Source organism: Lagopus muta, chromosome 3, assembly GCF_023343835.1.
Source record: "Lagopus muta isolate bLagMut1 chromosome 3, bLagMut1 primary, whole genome shotgun sequence".
In the NCBI taxonomy this organism is placed as follows: domain Eukaryota; kingdom Metazoa; phylum Chordata; class Aves; order Galliformes; family Phasianidae; genus Lagopus; species Lagopus muta.
The window spans coordinates 56743753-56766721 of NC_064435.1; the positions used below are offsets into that span (position 1 = coordinate 56743753).

Genomic DNA, 22969 nt, shown 5'->3' on the forward strand with positions numbered 1-22969 from the left:
TGGTAAAGAGCGTTAGCTCTTCCTTTTGCCCAGGTTACCTCATACAAGAGCTCTGCTTTCCTGAGTTCAGCACTGTGCTGACCGTCTTTCTCCTCCACCTGAAGGAGCTCTGCCATGTGATAGCAGTATTAGATCCTTAACATTCTTACCTTGCAGTTCTTTTTGCTCATGTATAACTTTTGAGCGTATGGCAGAAGAGTGCGGAGATACAACCTTCCTACCACGTTTTTATGTATAAATATTTCAGAAATATCTTCCACTGTCTGCGTGCAGGTAATCTGAAATTAGCAGAGCATCGGCTCTTTCCAAACGGTTTTGAAATGTACCAAATCACCCCTACTGTTTTTTCTTAGGAATGTTGTTTCCTTTTGTGTGAAAGAGTACTCTGACCCCGTTTTTCTTACGCCGTGAGTTCTCGTCTCTTCCTTTGTTCAGATGGACGTGGTTGTAAGATGCAGAAGTTAATCTGGGTCAGTAATTTTTATTTCCAGTCCTCTGGGGAAACAGGTGACACAGGAGGCAGAAGACACCTTCTTGGTGAATGCAAAGAGAGGGAAAAGTCTCTGCTTCTCCCTCATCCTTTACTGACTCTCCTCTTACCTGTGGATAAAGCAGATGTTGCTAAACATGTACAGACCTTGTCCGTATTTTGCTAACTTTTTGGCCTGAATGTTATTAGTAGTTTTTCATGAGGCGAGAAGAATCAAATCCTACAGTTCGAAACAGCAATTCGCTATAGAGTTAGAATGAGTTCAAACAAAAAAAATAGCAAGATAGCATTGTCCTTAAGGCAGCTGTCTGAACCTTTCCTTACCAAAGGCTATGTTTTGGACCATGACCACCCCCAAACTGCAGAGGACCAATGACTTTCTAAACATACTGTTCACGGTTCAGGCAGCACGACACTTGTACTGCCCTAACAGGTTAGTCAAGGAATGACTAGGAGTGAGCCTTTGCTGATGAATAAGGTTAGTTAGGGGCTGCCTGAAGGCTGGAGCCCTGGCTGAGCACAGTGGGCAGGGTGCACCTAGGGGCTGTGCTTCATCTCCCTGGGGTGAGCGCTGGCTCCTCAACCTGCTAAGGCCCCTCTTGTGTCCTTCCCTCCAGGACACTTTTGTGTAAAGGTGGTAGACAGAGCAATTGGGGGCTGCACGGCCCGATATCGGCACCTGAGCCTGAAAGTTCCGACTCCGATTGCTTTTCTTCTTCTCTCCGTTGCTTTCTCATCTTGCTCCTGGAATGTCTTTATTTATTTAGTTTTTGAATTTGTAAGAGGAAAAGTGTACCAACTCTAAGTGTGCAGTGAGTTTTTACAGCCCGGTTGTAAATCCCAAAAACTAAGGGGTTTATAATGGAAATGCTTAGAGAGGAGAGGGGAGGGCGTGCTATAATACATATGTAACCTTCTTTCCCTCTCTTTAGTGAATAGACCGTTTAAACTAAATTAAGTAAAGGATATAAATTCTGTTGTTTCAGTTTTTAATATTTCATGGCTGATTTTATAGATAAAAATTACATTTAACAGTAAATATGAAGAAAAATTTATACAGCCTGTTCTAGTTTGATATGGAACAGCAAATCCCATTTCTCTGTAGCTGTAAAGAAAATTCATTATAATGACTTTAGTTGTAAGAGATGGCTTCATTGTGATTAGTTACACTGATAATAAAACAACCTTTTTACCAATGGCACAAGATACATGGGAGCTCATGTGTCTGCCTTTTAATAGCCTTGAATTTGTGTATTTGCTATCTTTATTCTGTAGTCCCTTTTTCTTTTATAATTGGGCACTTTAAAAATCTGCAAGTTATTAAAAATAGGCTAATGTCACTTAATTTTTCATTCTTAATTGAGTTTTCTAAATAAGAACTAATTTTGGTAGCAAAAACGTATTTTTGTGTCACTGTTTTCAATTGTGAATAACAGTTCTAGGAAATAAAATAATAAAAGCTGGCTATCTGACATTACTTTCTGAGTTCTTTTTAAGCATTTAAAGAAATATCTTGACTTTCAAATGCCCTCTTTGCAGTGACTTGAGTTGAACGTAGAAGTTTTGTGTGCGTTCTTTTTATTTACAACACTAATGGCAGTAGGCTGTCTTCTAAAGTAGCTGAGAGCCCAAGTGTAGACTTCTCTGGGGGGGGGGGGATTTGGTGAGGAATTTGCTGCTAAAGGGATATTTATTTATTTTCCTGTATGTGCCTCTAAGAATACTTAGATCACCTGAGCATGATAATGCAGAATGAGTTTGATGAGAAAGGTATAATGGTTGTTTTAATAGGAACCTTTGCGTATTTATATTGCCGTGACTTGTGCTGTTACAGAGGTTTAACAAAGAAAATCTCCTGTATTGTTTACTTTATAGAAAATGTATCATATATTACAGTCTTGAAAAATGGTGTGTGCTCGGAAATGATGTTTTTTAATCACAAAATAGAATTACAGGGAACTGTTAGAAACGAATTCCTTTCCTGTTTCATGTAAAAAGTGAAAGGATCTACAGGGGAAGGCTGCAGAGCTGACAAAACAGAAGTTGGATTTGATTATCAAATATTTATGGAATTTACTGGAAAACAGAAAAAACAGCTTTGGAAAAGTAGATGTAGTAGTTGAGTGTTTTGGAAAATGCAATGAAACAGCACTCTTAACATTATCTTCTACTTCAGAAAAGATAAATACATTTTCGCCCTTGTTTTTTGTAAGCTTTGTTTTAGATTCTTTTTTTCCACTGATGATTACAGCTAGAACAAGAAATCCAGTGGAACTTTTTAATTTCATAGAATGAATACCAGGAAAATGGCTACTGGTGAGTAAAACATGGGATTAAATATTCTTTTTACCACCTGAGAGTAAAATAGACTGTGCCTGTACCCTTTGGTAGAGGAAGCAGGCAGCCTGTCTGGCGTGCAGCGCACTTTGTGTCTGTATTCCTCCATCAGAGAAATTCAGCCTGTAGTTTGGGCTGCTGTGGCTCCCTTGCTCAGTGAGCTGAGGCTCAGGAGCCAAAGAGCTGCCCTGTCTGTGGTGGTGAGAACTGGCTTTGTATCCTGGCTGCCCTCTCTTATAAATCATCATGCAGGTAAGCTGGTAAGCTTGTGGTCCTCCAGACCCTTGTGGAGCCTGAACTGAGTGATAGCCTACTTAGTAGTATGTCAATTTTTTTCTCTAAGGAAATATTGGGACAGCGGTAATTTCTTACTCTAGCTTGGTCTCTGTGAGCTTGCCCATTGTCACCGCAGAATATGTTTTCTTTGTTCATTAAAACCTATTGATCTCGAGAAAGTTTGTAAGATTGATTTTTAACTCAGTGCTTTTCAGGGAATTAGTAGTATTTTTAGTAATAACAGTCTCCTAATGTGTTCCCAATGCAGTGTGATATATAGGGGAACAGAGGCAACATACACAAGCTCCACTCCCCAAGGTCCGCATCTATGGGGACAAATCAGGCAGCCCTGCTGGTGTGCGGTGCAGGGAGCTTGTCTGGAAAGGATCCATGGGACTGCTGCACTCGCTTGAGCTGCTTGTCCAAAAGGGATCTGGGGAGGAGGAAGCAGTGATGGGGATCACTGGATTTTCTGGCACCTGTTTTTCCACCCTGCTACTGATGTAAACCCTGAGCATTTCAGCTTTAGGCGCTGCTGCTGGGAGAGAAGGCTTATCCTGGCCCCTGTTTCTGATGTTTTTCAGTGAGGTCTTTGATGGTTTGGGGTCCTGACTGAAGGTATGGTTTTCTGATAAACTGAAGAAAATGCACTGTGGTTGCATGATATACCTCAAAATAACAAAAAGATTTTGGACCAGATATCCAGGTAATAGAAAACTAATAAGCAAGATGTAGCTTTTAGATAGAACAGAATGAAGCTGCCTAATTTTTGTAGATACTGAGGTGTAGATAGTGAACGTGGTACCCAGTGCAACTGCACTGCATCCTCTGTTCCTCAAGGAGAAATGAAAATTCTCACTGCTAGTTGAATCCTTGTTTGGGAACGCACCTGAACATTTGTGCCTGGCTTCAGAGCTAGTCGGAATCATTCTGAAACTTGAGCCTGTGCTCAAGTATCTTGCTAATTCTGGAAGGTAATGAAGTTTCAGGGCCTTAGGTAGGCACAATATTTGTTGCATTGACACAGACATATGTGGGAGAACTGGACACTATTGATCAGCAGTGGCATTTGAAACCTTCCTGCTGTTTGTTTCGAAGTATCAGCGTTGTGAATTCTGTGTACATGAGGTTAGTTAGGGTTTGCAGGTGATGGTGGTGTCCCTTATCCTCTCCGGTTCCTTCCAATCTCCCTGGTTTGGACCTTGCTTGGGAAGATCTGCCCGCTCTGCACAGGCTGCAGTGTGAAGCTGGTGCTGCTCTTGCTCTCAGCTTTCTGCTTCTCTTCTCTCCATGGCTGGAGCAATGGCACCTTTTGTAGCTCTATGGCTCAGCACGGGCAAAGAGTGTGGGGACTGCGAAGGGAAGAAGCTCCATGTTGTGCTATCAAAGTAGCTCATTACAGACACTGCAGAAGGCAGCAACAGTTTTTGTCTCATCTCATATTGTGTGCCACCATAACATCTGGATGCCTCCCATTGCTGTCTTTTATTTTCTTCCATCTGTTGTCACAGTCAGTGATAGAAATTAGAGTAAAATTCAATGGTAAACTCTTGAACCTTTCAGCGTGCAGAAGTATGGAGCTTTAAAGGGTGTTCAGTGACTTCAGCTGAAGCATGAGTTCGTGCAATTGAAAACAACAGTTATTATGGAGGAAGCCAGGTTTTGCACTGCTTTGCTTGGTTTAAGTCTTGGTGACAATCATCTGAGGTTATCTGGGAGAAAATCACCCTGCCTGCTGCAGAGGAGATGGCAGTAATATTGTGATTGCTTCCGTGTATTGTAAGAAATTGTTGAGGGGAAAAGGCATAATTTGACATGCAGCCTTTCCACCGAGTGTTAAAGGTTTATCACCTATGTAGCTGAGAACTGTGTACAGCTGTCATCTTTTTGAACTAATTTCTAATGATGGATATTACTTTGTCTTTGTTAGAGATAACAGTCATACAAAGAAATGAAGCTGCTGCTTATGCTCTGCTAAGTGTACCGGAGAGCTAACGTACTGTGACAGGGATTAGGGGCAGCATCTACAGCACAGAGCCCTTCTGAAATGAGAAGCAGCCCCCACTTTGCCCATTCTTCCCCTCCTCCCTCTCTGCCTCATTTAAGGAACTTAACTGGAAAATGAGAACTGAAAAGAAAGTCAGGATTTCATATGTCTTACAGGATTGAGTTGAAAGACTTGGTGTGCTCACTTCTATTTCTTTGTACAGAGAAAGAGGTTTTGTCTCCATGTAATAAGCTAATAGATAAAATTGCACATGATGCTGCGTATTAACACTGAAACTACCTTCATTTGATACATGCATATATGTAAACATGTATATCCTAAGGAGCGTATATTTTAGTTAACAATAATACTAGCTGTCATTTCTGTAGATATGTCTACCAAAGAGACGTGTAGGGCATTTTCGTTTGAACTGCTTTTCCTGGTTGAAATGCAATTACTTCCTTGTGTGAAGTGGCCACCAGGTGTCAGAAGAATGCTTTTATTTTTATTAATTTCTCCTGTTCATTGGAAGTATGTGTACACTGTGTGTCCTTCCCTGGAAACTTTTCTTAACCTACTGCACCAACAGCCCTATCTTCTTACCTTACTTGTTCAGTGAAACACGTGTGCAGCCCTTTTCACCTTAGCGGCCTATTGAAGCATCGCAGCTGGAAGCACAGTAGCACTGAGTACGTGTGTATACCAACCAATTACTGCATGCATTCTTTGCTGCTGTCATTTAAAAGATGGGGATAAGTACATTAAACTAAACCACGCGGGTGCATTTGATCTTAGCAGAAGTTAGAGTCATTAAAGGCAAGGCAATTAAAATGATCATTCAGAAAATACCAGTATTTAAAGCATGTTGGATTTCCCTTCCTACCTTCCACCGTTCACCCTCCTCTTGATGACTTTTATACACTTTTGGCATCTGAATTTCACATTGACTGTGATATCTATTTAATTAATTTAGTCTCACGTACTTGCATTTATTGTGGATTAAATGCATCCAATCTATTTTCTTTCTGACTTTAATTTCAAGCGGTTTTGGTTAAATTTTTTTTTTATATACTATCAGGTGTTGCTCAGTCAGAACTTGGGCAGTGACTGGAAAATGCTCCACATCTTCTTTTTAATTGTGTTTTTTTTCCCCTATTGTTGTCATACATGAAATGAAGAGAATGTTTCAATTTGAAAAATCTCTCTCTTTTTTTTTCTTTTTTTTTTTTCCTTCTCCTTCTTCTTTGTAGTTTCTTCTAGTTCTTATCTCTATTCTGCGTCTGGGTTCTACATAGAAAACGGGCTCCTGGCTGCCAGCCCACAGCTGGGTGCTTGCACTGGACTTTACAACTGTGCTGCTGCTCCTCCTAGTGCTAGCAGACGTGTGGCCTGGGTGGTGATGGCCAAGGCCTCTGGCTGCTTCTGTCTCACAATAGTTCAAAAGAAAGAGCCAACAAAGCCATTTCCTGTCTTCTTTTTGTTTTTGGGAGAAAGTTGATGAAAATTCAGTAAATGCTGGTGGGTATTAGATATCAGAAAATCTGTCTAGGAAAATTGTACCCCATGAGTTTTAAAGGAGAACAGAATCAGGGTTTCTGGGGTGAAAATTCTAAGAGCCAGTTTGGAAGAAATAACACTTTGATTTTTTCTGCAAAAGTGCAGTGAAAAGTTAAAACTTGTAATGTCTTTCTGCAGGTGGCAGCATGAGAAGCATTTGTGCTTCCTCTGATGCATTTCAGTGCGGTCCACCACATGGAAGAGGGTAGCACAGCCTACGATAGAGAGGAGATTCAAATTGCATTTACTTTTTCTTTCTGTCTCATTTTAATTGGCAAAGTTGGTCAGAATTGCATCTTTCATGAAGCCATGTAACTTTGGGATTTCTCACAAACCAAGAGACTCATTACTCTGTATGAAGAAGTGATTACTTTTTTCCTGGATGTTTCCTTTCGAGAAGCGGACCTGATGACTAAACTGTTACTGAAATATTTAAGCGGGGCTTTTCATCCATAAATATCACAGTGCTACAGAAATATGATATGTCTTTGATCAGAAGTTGGATGTATATTTTTATTGCTATATCCATGTCTCTCTCTGGAAATAGTCAGAATTCTTTGAGTTTACAATTCACAACACAGAAATCTCTTTAAATTTCAAAAGTTGAAGATCTTGGCGTTATTGAATGCTTTTTGGGAACTATTAGTGCAGTTCTCTTACTTTATGCCTTGGGCATGCAATTGTTTCTGATAGCACTTGAAAGTGTGTATCCAGGCCTCTTTGTGTGTGTGTGTGGACTCTCAAAGCGAATCTAATGAGTGATCACTATGGTACTGAGCAGCATTTGGTCCTATCTAAAGTGAGTGGATGATGAAGAAGCTCTTCCTTCACCCATATTTTTGGGGGTATAAGTTAATATATGTCTATATTTTATGTCAAGAGTTCATAAAGATTTCCTTTTTTTTTTTTTTTTTTTTTTTTTGGCATTTTCCCCATCTGAAGGACTTTCAGTGGTAGGGAGGCAGAAAAAAGAAGGATGTAAGTGATACTGCAAGTTGCATTTTCTAGTGATGCCCTTATGATTCCTTCTGATGCCTATGAGAAAATGATGTTAACAACTGCAGACAGTCATCAGTGGGCTCTTTGTTTTCTAATTTTAACTACTGAAGATACAGCAATGTGGAAGTTTCAATATTCTTAGCCTTCAAAAGCCTATAGCTTGTTTGGAAGGCTCTTCTGGAAGCTCTGGTGCCCTAACAAAATGAATTGCTTTCCATAAAGAAAAGGTTACAGTGCACAGCTTGAACTTCCAGCATTCTTGAGCTACAAGGAACACTTACAAGCAACAGACACTTTTCAAAGTAAAGTTGATCTTTTTTTCTTTTTGAACCGACAATCCTACCATCTTTCCTGTTCCATTACTGAGAGACTATTCTCTTAAATATCTCTCTGAAAGAAGAGAAGTAACTTTGTCAGACTCTAAGAAATGCCTTTAAGTTGATGAAGGAGGATGTTATGCCTTTGCAAATGAGAAAATGTTTATTTGGCACAAAGGTTTTATGTTGAGTTCACATTCAGTTTTGTTCTGGCTATTTAAGAAGCTCCTTAAAACAGGCTTGCTTCATTGTATCTATGATTTCACCAAAAGAACTAAATGTCTGAAAAGGGAAATTTTAATGAAGAGAAATTTGTTTTCTGTTATAGTAGAAATGCTGTGTCATGGCATGAAGCAGTGATAGAGCACCTGGTGGGAAGGCTAGGCCAACTCAGGGGAGCTCAGCTGTATGCAATGCAGCTGAGTGACTGGAATCACTCAGTATCCACCCCTTCCCAGACCTCATTTAAGGGTTGGAGGGGGAGGGGCGTCTTGTTGGAGGTCCTTGCGTACCTGAGGCTTTGGGAGTGTGAGCAGATTTCTTTCCTTTGTTTCCATGTCCAGAAAAAAGTGGGATTTGATAACTGTAAACATACTTTCTTTGGGTTCTTCTGTGCATGTCCATACTCCTTCCATTAAAGAGCTGGCTTATGACCGAAAAGAGGAGTAAATAAAAATGTATTGACCATCAGGTTAGGAGACCTTACAGTTCATTACAGGTTTATGGATCGTTTCTGAATTGCTTGTCCTTTAGACTTTAATTTAAGATTACATCTTTCTAAATTTCATTTGGTGATTAGGGAAATGCAGATCTCACACTGAAAGTCTCAACTGCACTGTCTTTACCTATTGCCATGGAGGAATATATGCCAACGTATCTCCAGTGAAATGTTTTCTACTTTTATCAAAGAGAAGATCAACAGATTTGAAAGGTGGGCCTGGGTGAATATAATGAGGTTCAACACAGCAAAGTTTGAGGTTTGCACTTGGTCTGAAGGAATCCCAGATGTTTATACAGGCTTTGAAGAGCAGTCCTTGAGAGCAGCAGAGAACGACCTGGGAGTCCTGATGGATGAAAAACTTAACGTGAGCCAGGAGTGTGCTCTTGCAGCTCAGAAAGCAAATGGTATCCTGGGCTCCATCAGAAGAGGGGTGGCCAGCAGGGAGAAGATGATTGTTCCTCTCTACTCTGCCCTCCTAAGTCCCCATTTGGAGTATTGTGTCCAGGTCTGGAGTGCCCAGTACAAGAAAGACAGGGAGCTGTTGGAGAGGGTCCAGAAGAGGGCCACAAAGATGATCAGGGGGCTGAAGCACCTCCCCTACCAAGACAGGCTGAGGGAGCTGGGCTTGTTCAGCCTGGAGAAAAGAAGGCTGTGGGGTGACCTCATTGCAGCCTTTCAGTACCTAAAGGGAGCCTGTAAATAGGAGGGGAATCAACTCTTTGAAAGAGTAGATAACTGCAGGACAAGGGGAAACAGTTTTAAGCGAGGGAGGGAAGATTTAGGTTGGATGTCAGGAGGAAATTCTTTACAGAGAGGGTGGTGAGGCGCTAGAACAAGCTGCCCAGAGAGGTTGTGGATGCTCCGTCCTTGGAGATGTTAAAGGCCAGGTTGGATGGGGCCCTGTGCAGCCTGGTCTGGTATTAAATGGGGAGGTTGGTGGCCCTGCCTGTGGCAGGGGGTTGGAGATTCATGATCCTTGAGGTCCCTTCCAACCCTGGCCATTCTATGATTCAGTCTGTCCTCAGATGACTGATACTTTTATATAGAATTGTAGCAAATATTGTATCAATATACTAAAAACATTGTTCAAAGAATAAAAACAAAGTCTAAGGTTGAATGGTGATAATACCTTAAGAAAAGATATTTTTCATACTTTTTGGTATTTGTTTTTTCTTTGTAGATAGTGAGAATGTGCTGAATTGTGACAGTGGACTGTATCTCTTGAATGAGATAGAAGAGAATCTTTAGCTGTGTGTACCATGCTTCTGTGACATAGCCAAAATATTCTGTGTTATAGACTCGTAATTCAAAAATGTGTGTTGCTTCTTATACATGGTGAAGATTTTGGTACTTTTCCTGTGCGGATGTAGCACACACAACATTCTGAAGATCTTAAAAATATGTTTAACTTCTTGTGAACACTTGAGTAATGATTGAAGAAAAGCATTGTGCTTAATACAGCTAATATTTCCAGTAGAATTATTGAGCTTATCACAAATGTTAGGACCACAACAGGTTTCTTTTGAAAACTTATGAACAGCAATGTGCCGCAAAGAACCTTAAAATGCATTAGGTAATATATGACTGTCTCCAAGCAGAAGAATTTGTTAACCTGAAGCTAATGTGCCAAATTAATTTTTGGTCATATCCTTTAAGAATCTGTTCAGCTATACTTAATTTATATGAACATTAACAAAAGATTTATGTTACCAAAAGTCAACTCAGTTTTGAGTTAGAGCAGCTTCATTTTGAACACCGAGGGTGATGTTCAGAGGGAGCTGTTGGACAGAACTGAGTTTTAAACTGCTGAAATTCTGTGCTCCCAATGGTCTGCTGTGTTGTACCTGTCCATTTTATTGGTGCAGGCTCAGGATCTGCATAAATCCCATCTGATTTATTTGTGCAGTATACATTAGGTGGTTATCCATTATTATGCTTAGATAATTGTTACTTGTAAAAACTTAACAGGAGTCCTTAGAAAGTGAAGACAAACTGAAAAGCATGAAAGCTTGCATCTTGCATTTTTCTTAGGCTTGTTGATCCATTAATAAGGTAGTTAAAACTTCAAGAACTGTCCTTCTCTACTTCTACTAGTATATGAGCTTGCCAGCATCAGGCTGATTTCCTTTTTCAGTCACACTGGAAGTAGGTAGGATTTGGATATAAGCATGTGCTGAAGTTGCTGAGGCTGCAGAGGGATAATTGTTACATCAAGAATGTGTTTCTTGGTTGCCAGTTGACTTAATCTCCGATGCAGAATCTTTGCTTTTAATGGCAATCCCTGTTCAAGCCTGAGGTTTGATCCATGATCTGTTTAAAAACAAAAAAATGAAACAAAACAAACAAACAAAAAAAAACCCCAAACATTTTGCCGATTGGATCACATTTTAGATATGGTCACTGGGACTATAAAGCTTAGAGTGCTTTTGATGCCTTCTTTCATACATTGTTTCCCCTATTAATACTTACTGTAGGCTAGCCTGTCATTACTGTAGTAGCTCTGATGAGAGTGAGGTGAATTGGCTTATGCAGGCTGAGGTTTGGAACCATTCAGATTTGTGAAGAGCTTGTTGCTTTACTATTGCCTTCTTGTTTGGCAGAGCTGAGAAGGCACTTCAGGAGAGAAGCTTTCAGTACAGGAAGAAGCATAGGAAGCCAAAGCAGCATAATGCCAAGATAGCTTCTGCATAGAGGAAGCTTGTGGAGTGTTGAATGTGTGTTCAAGTAATAGTAATAAATTGTGCAATAAATCCATGCAGGAATATGAAAAGAAGTCTGCCCAAAGCTTCCTTTTGGTGTGAGGCACCACTATCCTATCAAGAAAATGAAGGCATATGCTATGAAAATTGTGTTGGAGACACAGCTGTTGTCTGAGTAAAGTTCAGAGCAGGGAGAAACTGAGACATGGTTCTGTGCTGGGGTTCAGGTCTTGCCCAGGATGTGGAAAACTGACCCTATTTCAGCAGATCTCTGATTGTTCTCCCAAGCAAAAAGTATTGACTACAGCCATTGCTATTACCTCAGAAGAAGCACTCCTTTCCTAAAGGCAATTTAAAGAAATTTAATTACTTAGATTGATATAATTTTAATAATCTCACTGTTTCATTTATTTAAAGAGTTCTTCATGGATCATGGTTTCGAGCAGGTGGAAACTCATGGCCATGTGGTGCTTTTTTGACACAGTTTGCATAGCAGTGGGGCAGAGACAAATCTGTTTCACACTCGTGTGGGTTGAAGAAGAGTGTAAAAGCATATAGTTGTTCCTATACCTCACTTGTTCTGTGTAGTCAAGGAGTTACCACCTTGGTGATACCTGTTGGGAGTTGAGGAGATGGATGTGGGGTTGTTGGCTTCATGAGAAGTAGGTGAGGTAGAGAGCATCCTGGAGAGCTGTAGGGGTTGTGTAACAAGGCTGGGACATATATCTGCTTTGCATGTATTGTGTATGTGACTATTTTAATTTCACACTGAAATTATTGACAGCACCAGTGGGATTTGAATTTTGCATTTTTTATTTGTGACTATTACCCATTTGCGACTACACTTTATAAAAATAAAATAAAGGAAGAGTATAATTTTTCTGAGTGTGTGAAGTAGTCCTTAATTGATGCATTACAGCTGACTTGAATCCAACTAGACAAGGTTGCCAGAGCTGGGATTGCAATCTGGGATTTTTGCTAGAGCACAGAGAAGGATGAACTTCTACTGAAGAGTTAGTGAACAAATGATGAGAAGTGAGGCTCAGTCTGCAGGTACGGCATGCAAATAACCAGCCATCTTTTCTGAGGTTTGCAGGTGGCTACTGGAAATGAGCTGAGCAGGTATGGCAGGAAAGGCTTGTTCTGAGACTCGTTGATGCCTTTCTGTGACAGCTGGGAAGCATCCACCTTAGGTGATTACTGCATCTCTGGCTGAAAGTGGTTTGTGATTTCTGTCAGAGATTGATCTAGGTGTGACAGCGCTTTAAGGTTTAAATCAAATTAGAGGATGACTTTGAATGGGCATGAAGCATGTCAGAAGAGAGTATGGTGGAGAGCCACGAATCCTCTACTCATTAATATAGCTCAAATGTGTGAATTTTTGTCAATGGAGATGCCACTAATTATCCATCTACAGCCTTTGATAGTGGAAATTTCCAGTGCAAGTAGAAGTTCACTGCTGGACAGGTTCTCTGATAAATCAAATGGTCTGAGAGGAAAGAATCCTATAAAGAAGATGGAGAATTGTTCTGAGATTGCAAATTGTCTTGTATAGCAAGGAAAAACTGTTTTTCCCCTCAGGTCATATAAGAGAAGAATGGTGAGGTCTCAGTAGTGGGCTGTGGAAGCACAGTGAGAAAAAGGGCCTGTGGTTGCTGCTTGCAGACATCTAAGGATGGACTTGTGGTGCTCATCACTGAAATAATTTCTTGATATTTCTTAATTGTACTCCAGTTAACACAATTTTCATCTGATCCCTTTTCCATATCACTAATAGTGCTCACATACCTTTTCAGAGTCTGCTTGCATTTGAAATACTTCATTCTCCTCTGCTAATAACTGCTGTAGTGTTTTTGAGTATACTGACAGGATACTGGCTTCCACTAGCTAAAAATATAGACTTGATTGCTTTACTTCTATCAAAGTGATAGTTTATATCATACTTTAGTGAACAAGAGAATATAATACAATATAAGAATCAGAAAAACACAAAGAAGCAGTATCTGTATCCTTCAGAAGGACTACTGCAATCTGGAGGTTCTATTTTCTCATTTAAAAGGCTAAGTATAACTAACAGGACAGAAGTTCAGCCAGTGCCTTACCTCAGTGAGAGCTCTTGTTGGAAAACAGATCTGATCACTATATGTGACCTCTATGTACTCAGTTGCTCATAGACCTTCCTTAACTCATGATTAAGCAGGAAGGCAATTTTGTTTTTACTTCCATAGATAGTAAGTCCAGCTGTTTGGGGTACCTTTCCCCAGTTTAACAATTTGTGAATTTGTCCTCAAAAATGTTTGCTTTTGAAATGAATTTACATACTTTTTTGTATTCAGCATTGTTTAACATTACAGTTAGTCTCGGCAGGAAGTACTTACATGTGTGGTCATGGCCTCATTCAATAAATGGGTAATTGAACAAAAAATCTGGATACTTGGATCTGTAGCAAAGCTGTGATGTTTACATCCTAGCATAAAGCACAGATAAACATTTAGTATTTAATCATTTGTTAAAAGGAAATGCACTTCCAATTCTCAATCACATCGTATCAAAATGAAAAGGGAATAAATGTCAGTATTTTGTCTCTCACCCTTATTCTTCCTATAAACTGAGTTGGTAGCATCAGGTTTATGGTGGTGGCATCTTTTTGGGAGCAGGAAGGTCACACTAGGCAGCTAAGAGAAAGGTTTTGGTAATAGGATTTGGTGAGCTGGAGTTTGTGCTGGGCTTCAAAGATGCTTTCCCTCCCTTCCCCCCCTCCCACCCCCTTTTTTGTTTTGTTGGCAAATGAAGCTCAAAAGGATAAAAGGTATTTTAGGAATGGTGGAGAACTATGCTTAGACTAGTGACGTAATTACGTAATTTTTTATAACATGGCTCTATTAGCATTTTTCTTCTTGCTCTTTAGTGAATAATCTAAATGGGAGGGAAAGAAAATGTCATTCTCATAATACTTGAAGTTTGTGTTGGCTTTGTTTTGCTTGTTGTTGCAATTGTGGCCATTTCCTCCTGGGAGCTTTTAAATCAGTAATCTTGGATTTCTTGACCTGGAGAAACTGAATTTTCTATGACTGATTCGCTGAAATCTATTAGTATGTAGAATATCCTAAGAATGTGCTTAGAAACAAAAATTAGGCTTATCTGCCTAAGTTTAAGCATGTAAAAGTTTAAACATTAAATCAAATTAACATAGTTTTAGGGTTGCTAAGCATGTGAGTCTCAGCAATGCTATTTGTAAATTACTTGATTGCAGAAAATTTTTGAAGCCAGTGCTTGCTCAAATGGTAGTCATTGTAGTAGGAGCTCTGTAACTGAGTGCCAAAAAGCTGGTTTGATCTCTAGTGCCATAAGGTTTGACACTATACTGAAATTACAGCCTTGTCTTTTATTGTGTCTATCTTCCTGCCACAATTTTAATTTGCTATATTGCTTGTTTTCTTGAGTTTTATAAATATTGGTTGTGCATAAGAAGCTAATAAAAATTCTTTTCTGTTACAGGTACTAAGCCAAATGATCTACAGTTGACAATACCCATGTTAAAAATGGATGAGGAGGATAATCAGAGGAGAGATGATGCTGATGAGATTTTACAAAATAAGTTGAGAAAGGACTCCCTGAGAAATGCATTAGGAGACAACACTGAATGTGACTCTTTGTCTCAGCAGGGAACAAGGTTAATATCAGATGAAGTTTTCAGGAACCTTGAGAAGAAAAGAAAAGAGAATGGCACAAACAAAAGGGCATGGTCAGGATCACCAAACTCGGACACTGTTGAAGCAGAGGGACCTGAAAATACCTCCAGAAAGAGAAAGCTGATGTCTTCTGCCAATGAGAAAGACAGTGACAGGAAGTTGCACAAAGTTCTAGCTGAAGAAGAAGGTAGCGTAGAAGCTGGAGTTGTAAAAATTGAAGGAGTCACTGGCTGTCATGATGATAATGTATATAATTCACATTTCACGTGCCCACATTGTGATTTCAAGTGTGCTGATGGTGCCATACTGAAAACTCACAAGGAAACTAAACATTCTCTTGAGGATTCAGCTGCTGTTCCTGAAAAGTTACCTTCTTCAGAAGAAATCAGCGTTGACTGTGGAGTTGAAAACATGGACAAAGATCTTAAAGGCAAAACACATGATCAGTTTCTATCATCCTGCTCTGATTTAGAAAAGCATATACAAGAAAGCCACTCTCAACAATCCAAAGAGCAAACATGCCCTCAGTGTAGTTGCACAACTAAATGTAATTCAACATTACCTACACACGCTAAGCAAGATCATGAGAATTCCAAGGTATTTTCTTGCGATCTTTGTGGTTTTCAGAGTGCTGAGGAAAATCTCCTAAATTCTCATTTCCTTGGCAAGACACACCTTCGACGCCAAAATCTTGCTGCACGGGGAGGATTTGTACAAATACTGACCAAAAAATCCTTTAAAAAACGGCAGTCTACTGTAACCAGAGAGAAGAATGTGAGAGCAAGACCTGGAAGCAGTAAATTAAATGCAAGGACTGCTGATGCAAAAGAATTAAATGTTTGCAGTGTGTTGGAAGACTCAAATGTAAGCTTGTCTAAACAAAATGATGGCACTGAACTTCTTGGCGAAATGATAACATCTACAAATTTTCCTGCTGAAAAAACAGATAGTATGATAGGAAAGCTGCTTTCTTCCAGTGTGGAAGGAGATAATGAAGGTCATACTGGAAAACTAGAAATACCTGGACCCTCAGATTTCTTGCAGAATTCAGAATTCCCTCCAATTACCAGAAGGCTAGTTAGCAGTTTAAATGTGACAAAGAGATCTGATAGACTGGAACATAAAAGAAATATTGTATTGCTAAGGGCTCCTTTTGTAGGAAATAGGTCTTTTAGATTGAAAAGGCAAGTTAAAAGAAGGTACAATTTGTTGGGTAAGAAAAACAAGTCTGAAACTCGAAGAGCATACATGAAACATATCTGCAGCACACAGCTTAAACCTAGTGATTCAAGCCCTACATCACATACAGAACTAGAAACAAATGATAAGAGTCTTTGTAATACTGCTTCAGAAATTCAAGATCTTACTCAAGTGAAGCCAAATACTGTTTCTTCTAGCACTACAAATACTAAAAATTCTGAAGTTGAACTTATTGCAAATCCTAGTGTTCATCACACTTGCATTGACTGTGGTCATGTCTTTCAGAACAAAGAAAGTTTGGAAATTCATGTTGTAAATTTTCATACAAAAAGTATTCAGTTTCATTGTCAGACATGTAGTTATTCCTGTGGAGTCAAGGAAGACTTGCAGCAACACTGTCAGAATACTAAACACCAGATGGGAAGTTGTAGCTTTAATTGTCGACTTTGTTCATTTACCAGCTTGAATGTGATAAACTTTCAGAGCCATATGAGTGAAGTGCATAATATGTCCCATAGTTGTCCAACTTGTGTTCTTTTTTTTCAAACACAAGAAGAGCTGATAAATCATCAAAAAGATGAGAAACATGATAGTTCATTACTTCAGCAAGCTACTCCAGTGAGTAACACTGGTCTGACCTTGCAAATGGTAAGTTCTGCTGACTCAGTATCAAGCAGTAGCCAAAAACTTGCAAAGGAAATTAAAGTATCAATGAAAACAAAACCTCCAGACTCTTCCATTGTAAATCATAAAAATGAACTAAAACATTCTGTTCTGAGTAAAACCCAGTTTCACTGTAAAAAGTGTTTTTATAAGACAAGATCTTCCACAGTTCTTACAAGGCACATAAAACTCCGACATGCACAGGAGTATCACTTTCTCTGCAAAGCATGTAATCTTTACTCACTGAGTAAGGAAGGAATGGAGAAGCATATCAAAAGAAGCAAGCACCTTGAAAATGCTAGGAAAAATAATATTGGACTGCGTTTTGAGGAATGCATTGAAAAGGTTTGCGTTGGGGTTGGTGGTATTAAAACAGTGATGGATCCTTCTATTTCTGGGAATGAGAATACAGAGTTTGATAAAGAAATTGTACATGTTCCATCCTCTACTGTAGAAAACATATTGAGAAATAAGGAATTTGTTCCAGTTGATCAAAGAATTGGTGAAAATGAATTGGTTTTAGCTAATGCACCAAAAAGAGGGAGACCCAAAGGCACTATTTCTAGAACGTGTACCCATTGTGGTCTTTTGGCCTCCAGTGTTACAAATTTGACTGTTCATATCAGGCGAAAGCACAGCCATCAGTACAGCTATTTGTGTAAGGTTTGCAATTACTACACTGTAACCAAAGGAGATATGGAACGTCATTGTGCAACCAAAAAACATAAAAGTCGTGTGGAAATAGAAGGACATGGAAAACAGAACTCAGAGATCATTGTTAGCCCCGAAGGAGGAAATTTTGAATCTACAAGCAAGAAGGTTAACAGCCCCATGCCTGCGTTGTGTGAACATGTTGAGGACAGTAGCCAGACTTTAGATTTGGGAAATTCTATTGTAGATCAGCAAGAAATTGAGCAAGGAAACGCCGAGGTAAATGTTGAAAATGCTAGTAGGTTGCCAGATTTGGAGCATGCTAGGAATTCGTTAAATATAAAGCACACATTTCTTGAATCAGCAAAGGATACCCAGGATGGTGACCCCTGCTTCCAGAGGAGAATGGTGGGTGCAAATGACAACAAGTGCATACACTGTGACTTCACTGCTCATTCTTCCTCTTCATTAGAGTTGCATGTAAAACGAAAGCATACAAAACAATTTGAATACTACTGCATGGCCTGTGACTACTATGCTGTAACTCGCAGAGAGATGATTAGGCATGCGGCAACAGAGAAACATAAAATTAGAAGAGAATCTCATGTTTGTTTGTCTGTGGAGGAAGAAAACACAACACATATTGCTAAAGAAGGCTCAGCTCTGTCCCAAGAGGAGCACCATCACAGTGCAGGAGAACTGAAAACTGTTTTAAGTGAAATGAAATGTGCCAGTGATGCAGCAGAAAGTGATCATACGTGTAAAAGCTTAACAGAGTGTATTGCCTTAGATGAAAATGCATTTCCAGAAATGCCTAAAGAAGGCAGTTCCCAAAATACAGTGGAAAGCGTAGTTGAAGAGGAAACTAAAAATGGAGGAGAAAATATTTTATGCGAAGGATTCCAGGGAGCTCCTCAGAAAGATAATGCTGGTAAGCCTGATGAAGAGATACCAATTAAAGAGGCAGGTACTTATGAATTGCAGACAAGTGGACGTGGTCAGGAGCTGCTTAACTCAGGGGATTGCCCAGCAGAAAATGAAAATAGATCAGGTGGCACAAACTTGAAGTCGGGAAAAGGCAAGGAAAACTTGGAAGCAAATAGAGAAAAACCTGAAGCGGACGGTAGAAACACAAACATTATTGAAGAAATATCACTGAAAGAAAATAACCCACTTATGCTAAGTCTTCCAGAAACAAAAAGTGCAGCATGGCAATCAAATTTTGCTGGGAACATTGGAGAGATGGTGCAAAATATGCATAGTTTAGAGGGTGACAGAAGTTTCAAAAAGAATCCTACTGGGGAGGAGGAAGAAGCCCTTATGGAAGCACAACATGAAGCAGAAGTAACTATAAATAACAGTATTTGGGAGGCAGATGGCTCAACAGCTGAGGGCATGCAAGAAAGTAGTAATGAGGCTTTAGGAACAGTCACCAGTACTGATGATAAACGAAAGGCAATGCAAAATTTTGGCAAGTTTGATTCTTCTATAGTAAGATTAAAAAGCAATCAAGATGGGGAGCCCATTGACCATTCAGGTGAAGGACAGGTGCCAGGTGGAGTGAGAACTGGTGAGTTTGCAGTGAAAGCAGATGCTTCACCAAGTAGTGGGAAAAAGAAGAAGTCAGAAGGCGTTTCCCTTGGGGAATTGACACGTATTCGCTGCGATGACTGTGGCTTTCTAGCAGATGGTTTGAGCGGACTAAATGTTCATATAGCCATGAAACATCCTTCAAAAGAAAAACATTTTCATTGTTTACTCTGTGGAAAGTCATTTTACACAGAGAGCAACCTTCATCAGCACTTGGCCAGTGCTGGGCACATGCGCAATGAGCAGGCAAGTGTGGAGGAGCTGCCTGAAGGAGGTGCAACCTTCAAATGTGTGAAGTGCACGGAGCCCTTTGATTCAGAGCAGAACTTGTTTCTCCATATCAAAGAGCAGCATGAAGAACTTCTGCGGGAAGTGAATAAGTACATTGTGGAGGACACTGAACAGATAAACAGAGAGAGGGAAGAGAACCAAGGCAACGTCTGCAAGTACTGTGGGAAGATGTGTAGAAGTAGCAATTCCATGGCCTTCCTAGCTCACATTCGTACCCATACAGGTATGGAAATGCTCTCTTTGCAACTGGTCTCTTTCAGACAGAGTGAATTATTACCACTGGCCGTTTTCTGGTTTTTAATCTCTTTAACATTTCTTATGAACTGGTATTCATATTGCTTGATGAGCCACTGATGAAATTCAAAATTACCTTTACGGGGATGAAAATACAGTGATCAAAGAGCAGAAAATGTAAGAACATTTTAAACGCAGTCACCCTTCTGCTTTTTGTTTCATATAGAGAGATTTCCTTCCCTTTAATCTAAATTGTAATCATTAATCAGTTCTTAAATTTATATAATGCAGCAGTGGTGTTTTAAGAGAACAGTTAGCTGTTCTAACTTTCTCTTCCTCGCAGTTGTTAAATATCTACATTGTTTACTTCATTTCAATTCAGTTACACTTTCAGCATTAGATTATGCTTTGTGATAGTAATTTGTGAATACATCATTCCTTAATAAATACCAATAATGAGCATCAAGAGTTTTTTGTAGAAATAAGTTATGGGAATTGGAATAGGTCAGCCTGTTGGGAATGTAGTGTGTAATGTTGATGTGATGCACAGCAATGTAATACCTGATTTAGTTTCTGTGCTGATCGCACTTTCAATTCATTTTTATGTTTAATTTTAAGTGGAAAATTTAAAAACATTTTTGTAGAAAAATGCATAAGCTGCAGTTCTAAATTTATGTAAAAATTCACTGTGATGTTTCTATAAACCTGCCATACATTCTTTATTTTAAATAGACAGCTTTTCTAAATCACTGAGCTCTGCTTAGACAAGTGGTGTCTCCATGGTTGAATTTATGAGTGGATTTGAATAATAAATTCACATTTCAATGAACATATTTTCATTAAAACTGTAAGGTTTATTTTACTGTACTTTTAAATAATGGCTTATTATGGAAGCTATAGTTTAAATTCATGCAGTATTTGAAACTTAGTGCATGGTTACAAGGAAGAGAACAAAAAGGTAAGAAAAAAGAAACATAGAAGTATGGTAATTCCTGGCATAATCCTAAAATAGTTTTGTAAGTTTTTTTTTTTTTTAAATGAGGGCATGACTGGACAATAAAGTTTAAAATTAATCTTGGGGAACATGGACGTTGTATTTCAAACCTTTCAAAGTATTTTACTTTAACTGCAGCATTCATGTATGCCAGTAACTCACATACTTAATACTTCCAGCATTACTTCTGTCCTGTCTATAACGTAGTTATCTGTTTTGTTTCACCCAATATCCAACTTTGAATGCAGCGTTAAGTCTTCAGAGGGACAGTCATGCTCACATGGTCAGAGCAGCTTTATAAGCCCTTAATATGCCCTCTTACGGCAGATAAAACGGAATAAAACTAAAGGAGAAGATGCTAATGGAGCTCTCTTTAGAATTCTTTATGCAACTGTCTGGTCAAGACATGTTGCTTATAATTGATGTGTCCATTACTTGAATTCTCTTGTAATTATAGTCAATAAGTCTTGTAAATGTGTTAAAGCTCACTAAAAGCATACAAATTCAAGAACAGAGTAAGGCTAATAATTTAAAATAATCAATGTAGGCATTTCAGCACTTAATTTCCCTTGTGTGTTGATAGCTGATCATTCTTAATCCATTAAGATTTATTTAGTCGTTTACAATGCAAAATAGGTTTGCACTGGTCACTTGTGCCATTTGAAAATGTCCACCAGGTTAAGTGCAGAATGTAGTCCATTAGTCTTCCTTGACTATATGTATTAATTGCATTTAAAATCAAGTTAATGTGGATGTGAAAGTGAGGTAACTATCAATATATGACAAAGCAACCCTACTTACATAAGTTACATCATTGATTGTAACATTTAGTAAAAGTTAGTGTACTTTTTACCATCTGGTCTGTAGGTCTTATCATGAAGTATATTTTCATTGTGCTTTTGAATGGCCTTAAATATGCAAGGCAGTAGAAGAATACGTTTTGTTTTGCAAGTCATTTTTCGAGGTGCTTGTGGAGATGTTGTAGAAGGGTTTCAGATAAGAGTTTAATCTAGGCTCTTTCTCACAGCACCTTTAAATGAATTGCTTTTCTGATGCTATGCTTATTTCACATAAATAGTAATGCAGAGACTTTTGTTAATATCTAACGGGAAGAAGGAATTCTCTTTCAATCCCCGTTATCATATTTGTGATCTTGTGTTTCACAGAACCTTTGCTTCCAGTCTGTATCATGACAGTTGAAGCTGAATAAACATTTTGGGGTTATTGGGAACGGTGGCTGAGGGAAATGAGCCACACTACCAATTGTATAGCCACTGGCTTATACTGTTAGTGAGGCAAAGTGCATTATTTCTGGCCCCTCTCATCTGTTGCAAGGTAACATCAGGTGCATAACAAGGGGAAAGCTACAGTTATTTTCCCATCTATTGTTCCGATTGTGTGCTTTTTCTAAATATTTCTTCTGTAAGCAGATGTGCATATATTTTTCTGCATATATGGATTGATATGTAGATACATGTATGTGTGTCTAACTTTATCTAGCTCAATTTTGAGTAATTGGTGATAGTTAGGGGAGTAAGGAAGAAGGAAAGTCGTAGACAGACAAAACTAATGATTTCCATTAATAGAAAAATATCGTTTCAAAATACTGTTAAATAATCTAAGAGATTTTCACATTGCAAATGAAAAGAAAGCTTTGCTGGAGAGGAGATAACAAGCAAGTCCATCACGTGTTGACAAGTGAAAATGAGGAAGTGTAAAGACAAATACAGGGAGTAGCAGAGGTGGAAGACTTTTTAGTTTTCAATTGATGCAGGTCCCATAAACTTAATTAACAGTCAACATGTGAGGAAAAATCACCTGCAACCATATCATCTTTGTTTCGTTTCTCATCACGTTTCTCAATTAAGGGAAGATTTGCCCAAAGTAAATGTGGTATCTTACTACCCCTACCCTAAATAAAGTATGGAATGGTATAACGGTGTTTCATGTGGCTCCGCTTACTTTGCATTGAGCCTGAGGTGAAAGCACAGTTGTGCCTCCAGATAGACATGATGTTGGCTTAGAACGGGCAAAGATTTTTTTGTTTTGAGTATCTTTTGTGTTAATGTAAGATTAGGATTATTAACTACAGTCATCTCTGTAAAACAACTGCATGATTTAAGAAATTTAGTCTATTTTCAACTTTTTTCCCTCAGTTCTTTAGTTCAGAGGCATGTCAGTGCTACCCATGGAAAATTTACACTGTTTCCATGATGTAACTTGTGGGTAGATTAATTCTGTGGTTTTTCATTTATTTATTTGTTTACTCGA

General features: G+C 38.9%; 1 protein-coding gene across 18 annotated transcripts in view; it reads left to right on the forward strand.

Moving 5' to 3' along the window:
* ZNF407 (zinc finger protein 407) overlaps positions 1–22969 on the forward strand; it is a 346606-nt gene that overhangs the window by 20406 nt on the left and 303231 nt on the right. For all 18 annotated transcript variants that reach the window (XM_048940492.1, XM_048940485.1, XM_048940490.1 and 15 more), the window contains one exon: positions 14882–19693. In XM_048940492.1, coding sequence (XP_048796449.1) covers positions 14882–19693 — 4812 coding nt within the window. The remainder of the gene's footprint in view (positions 1–14881; positions 19694–22969) is intronic.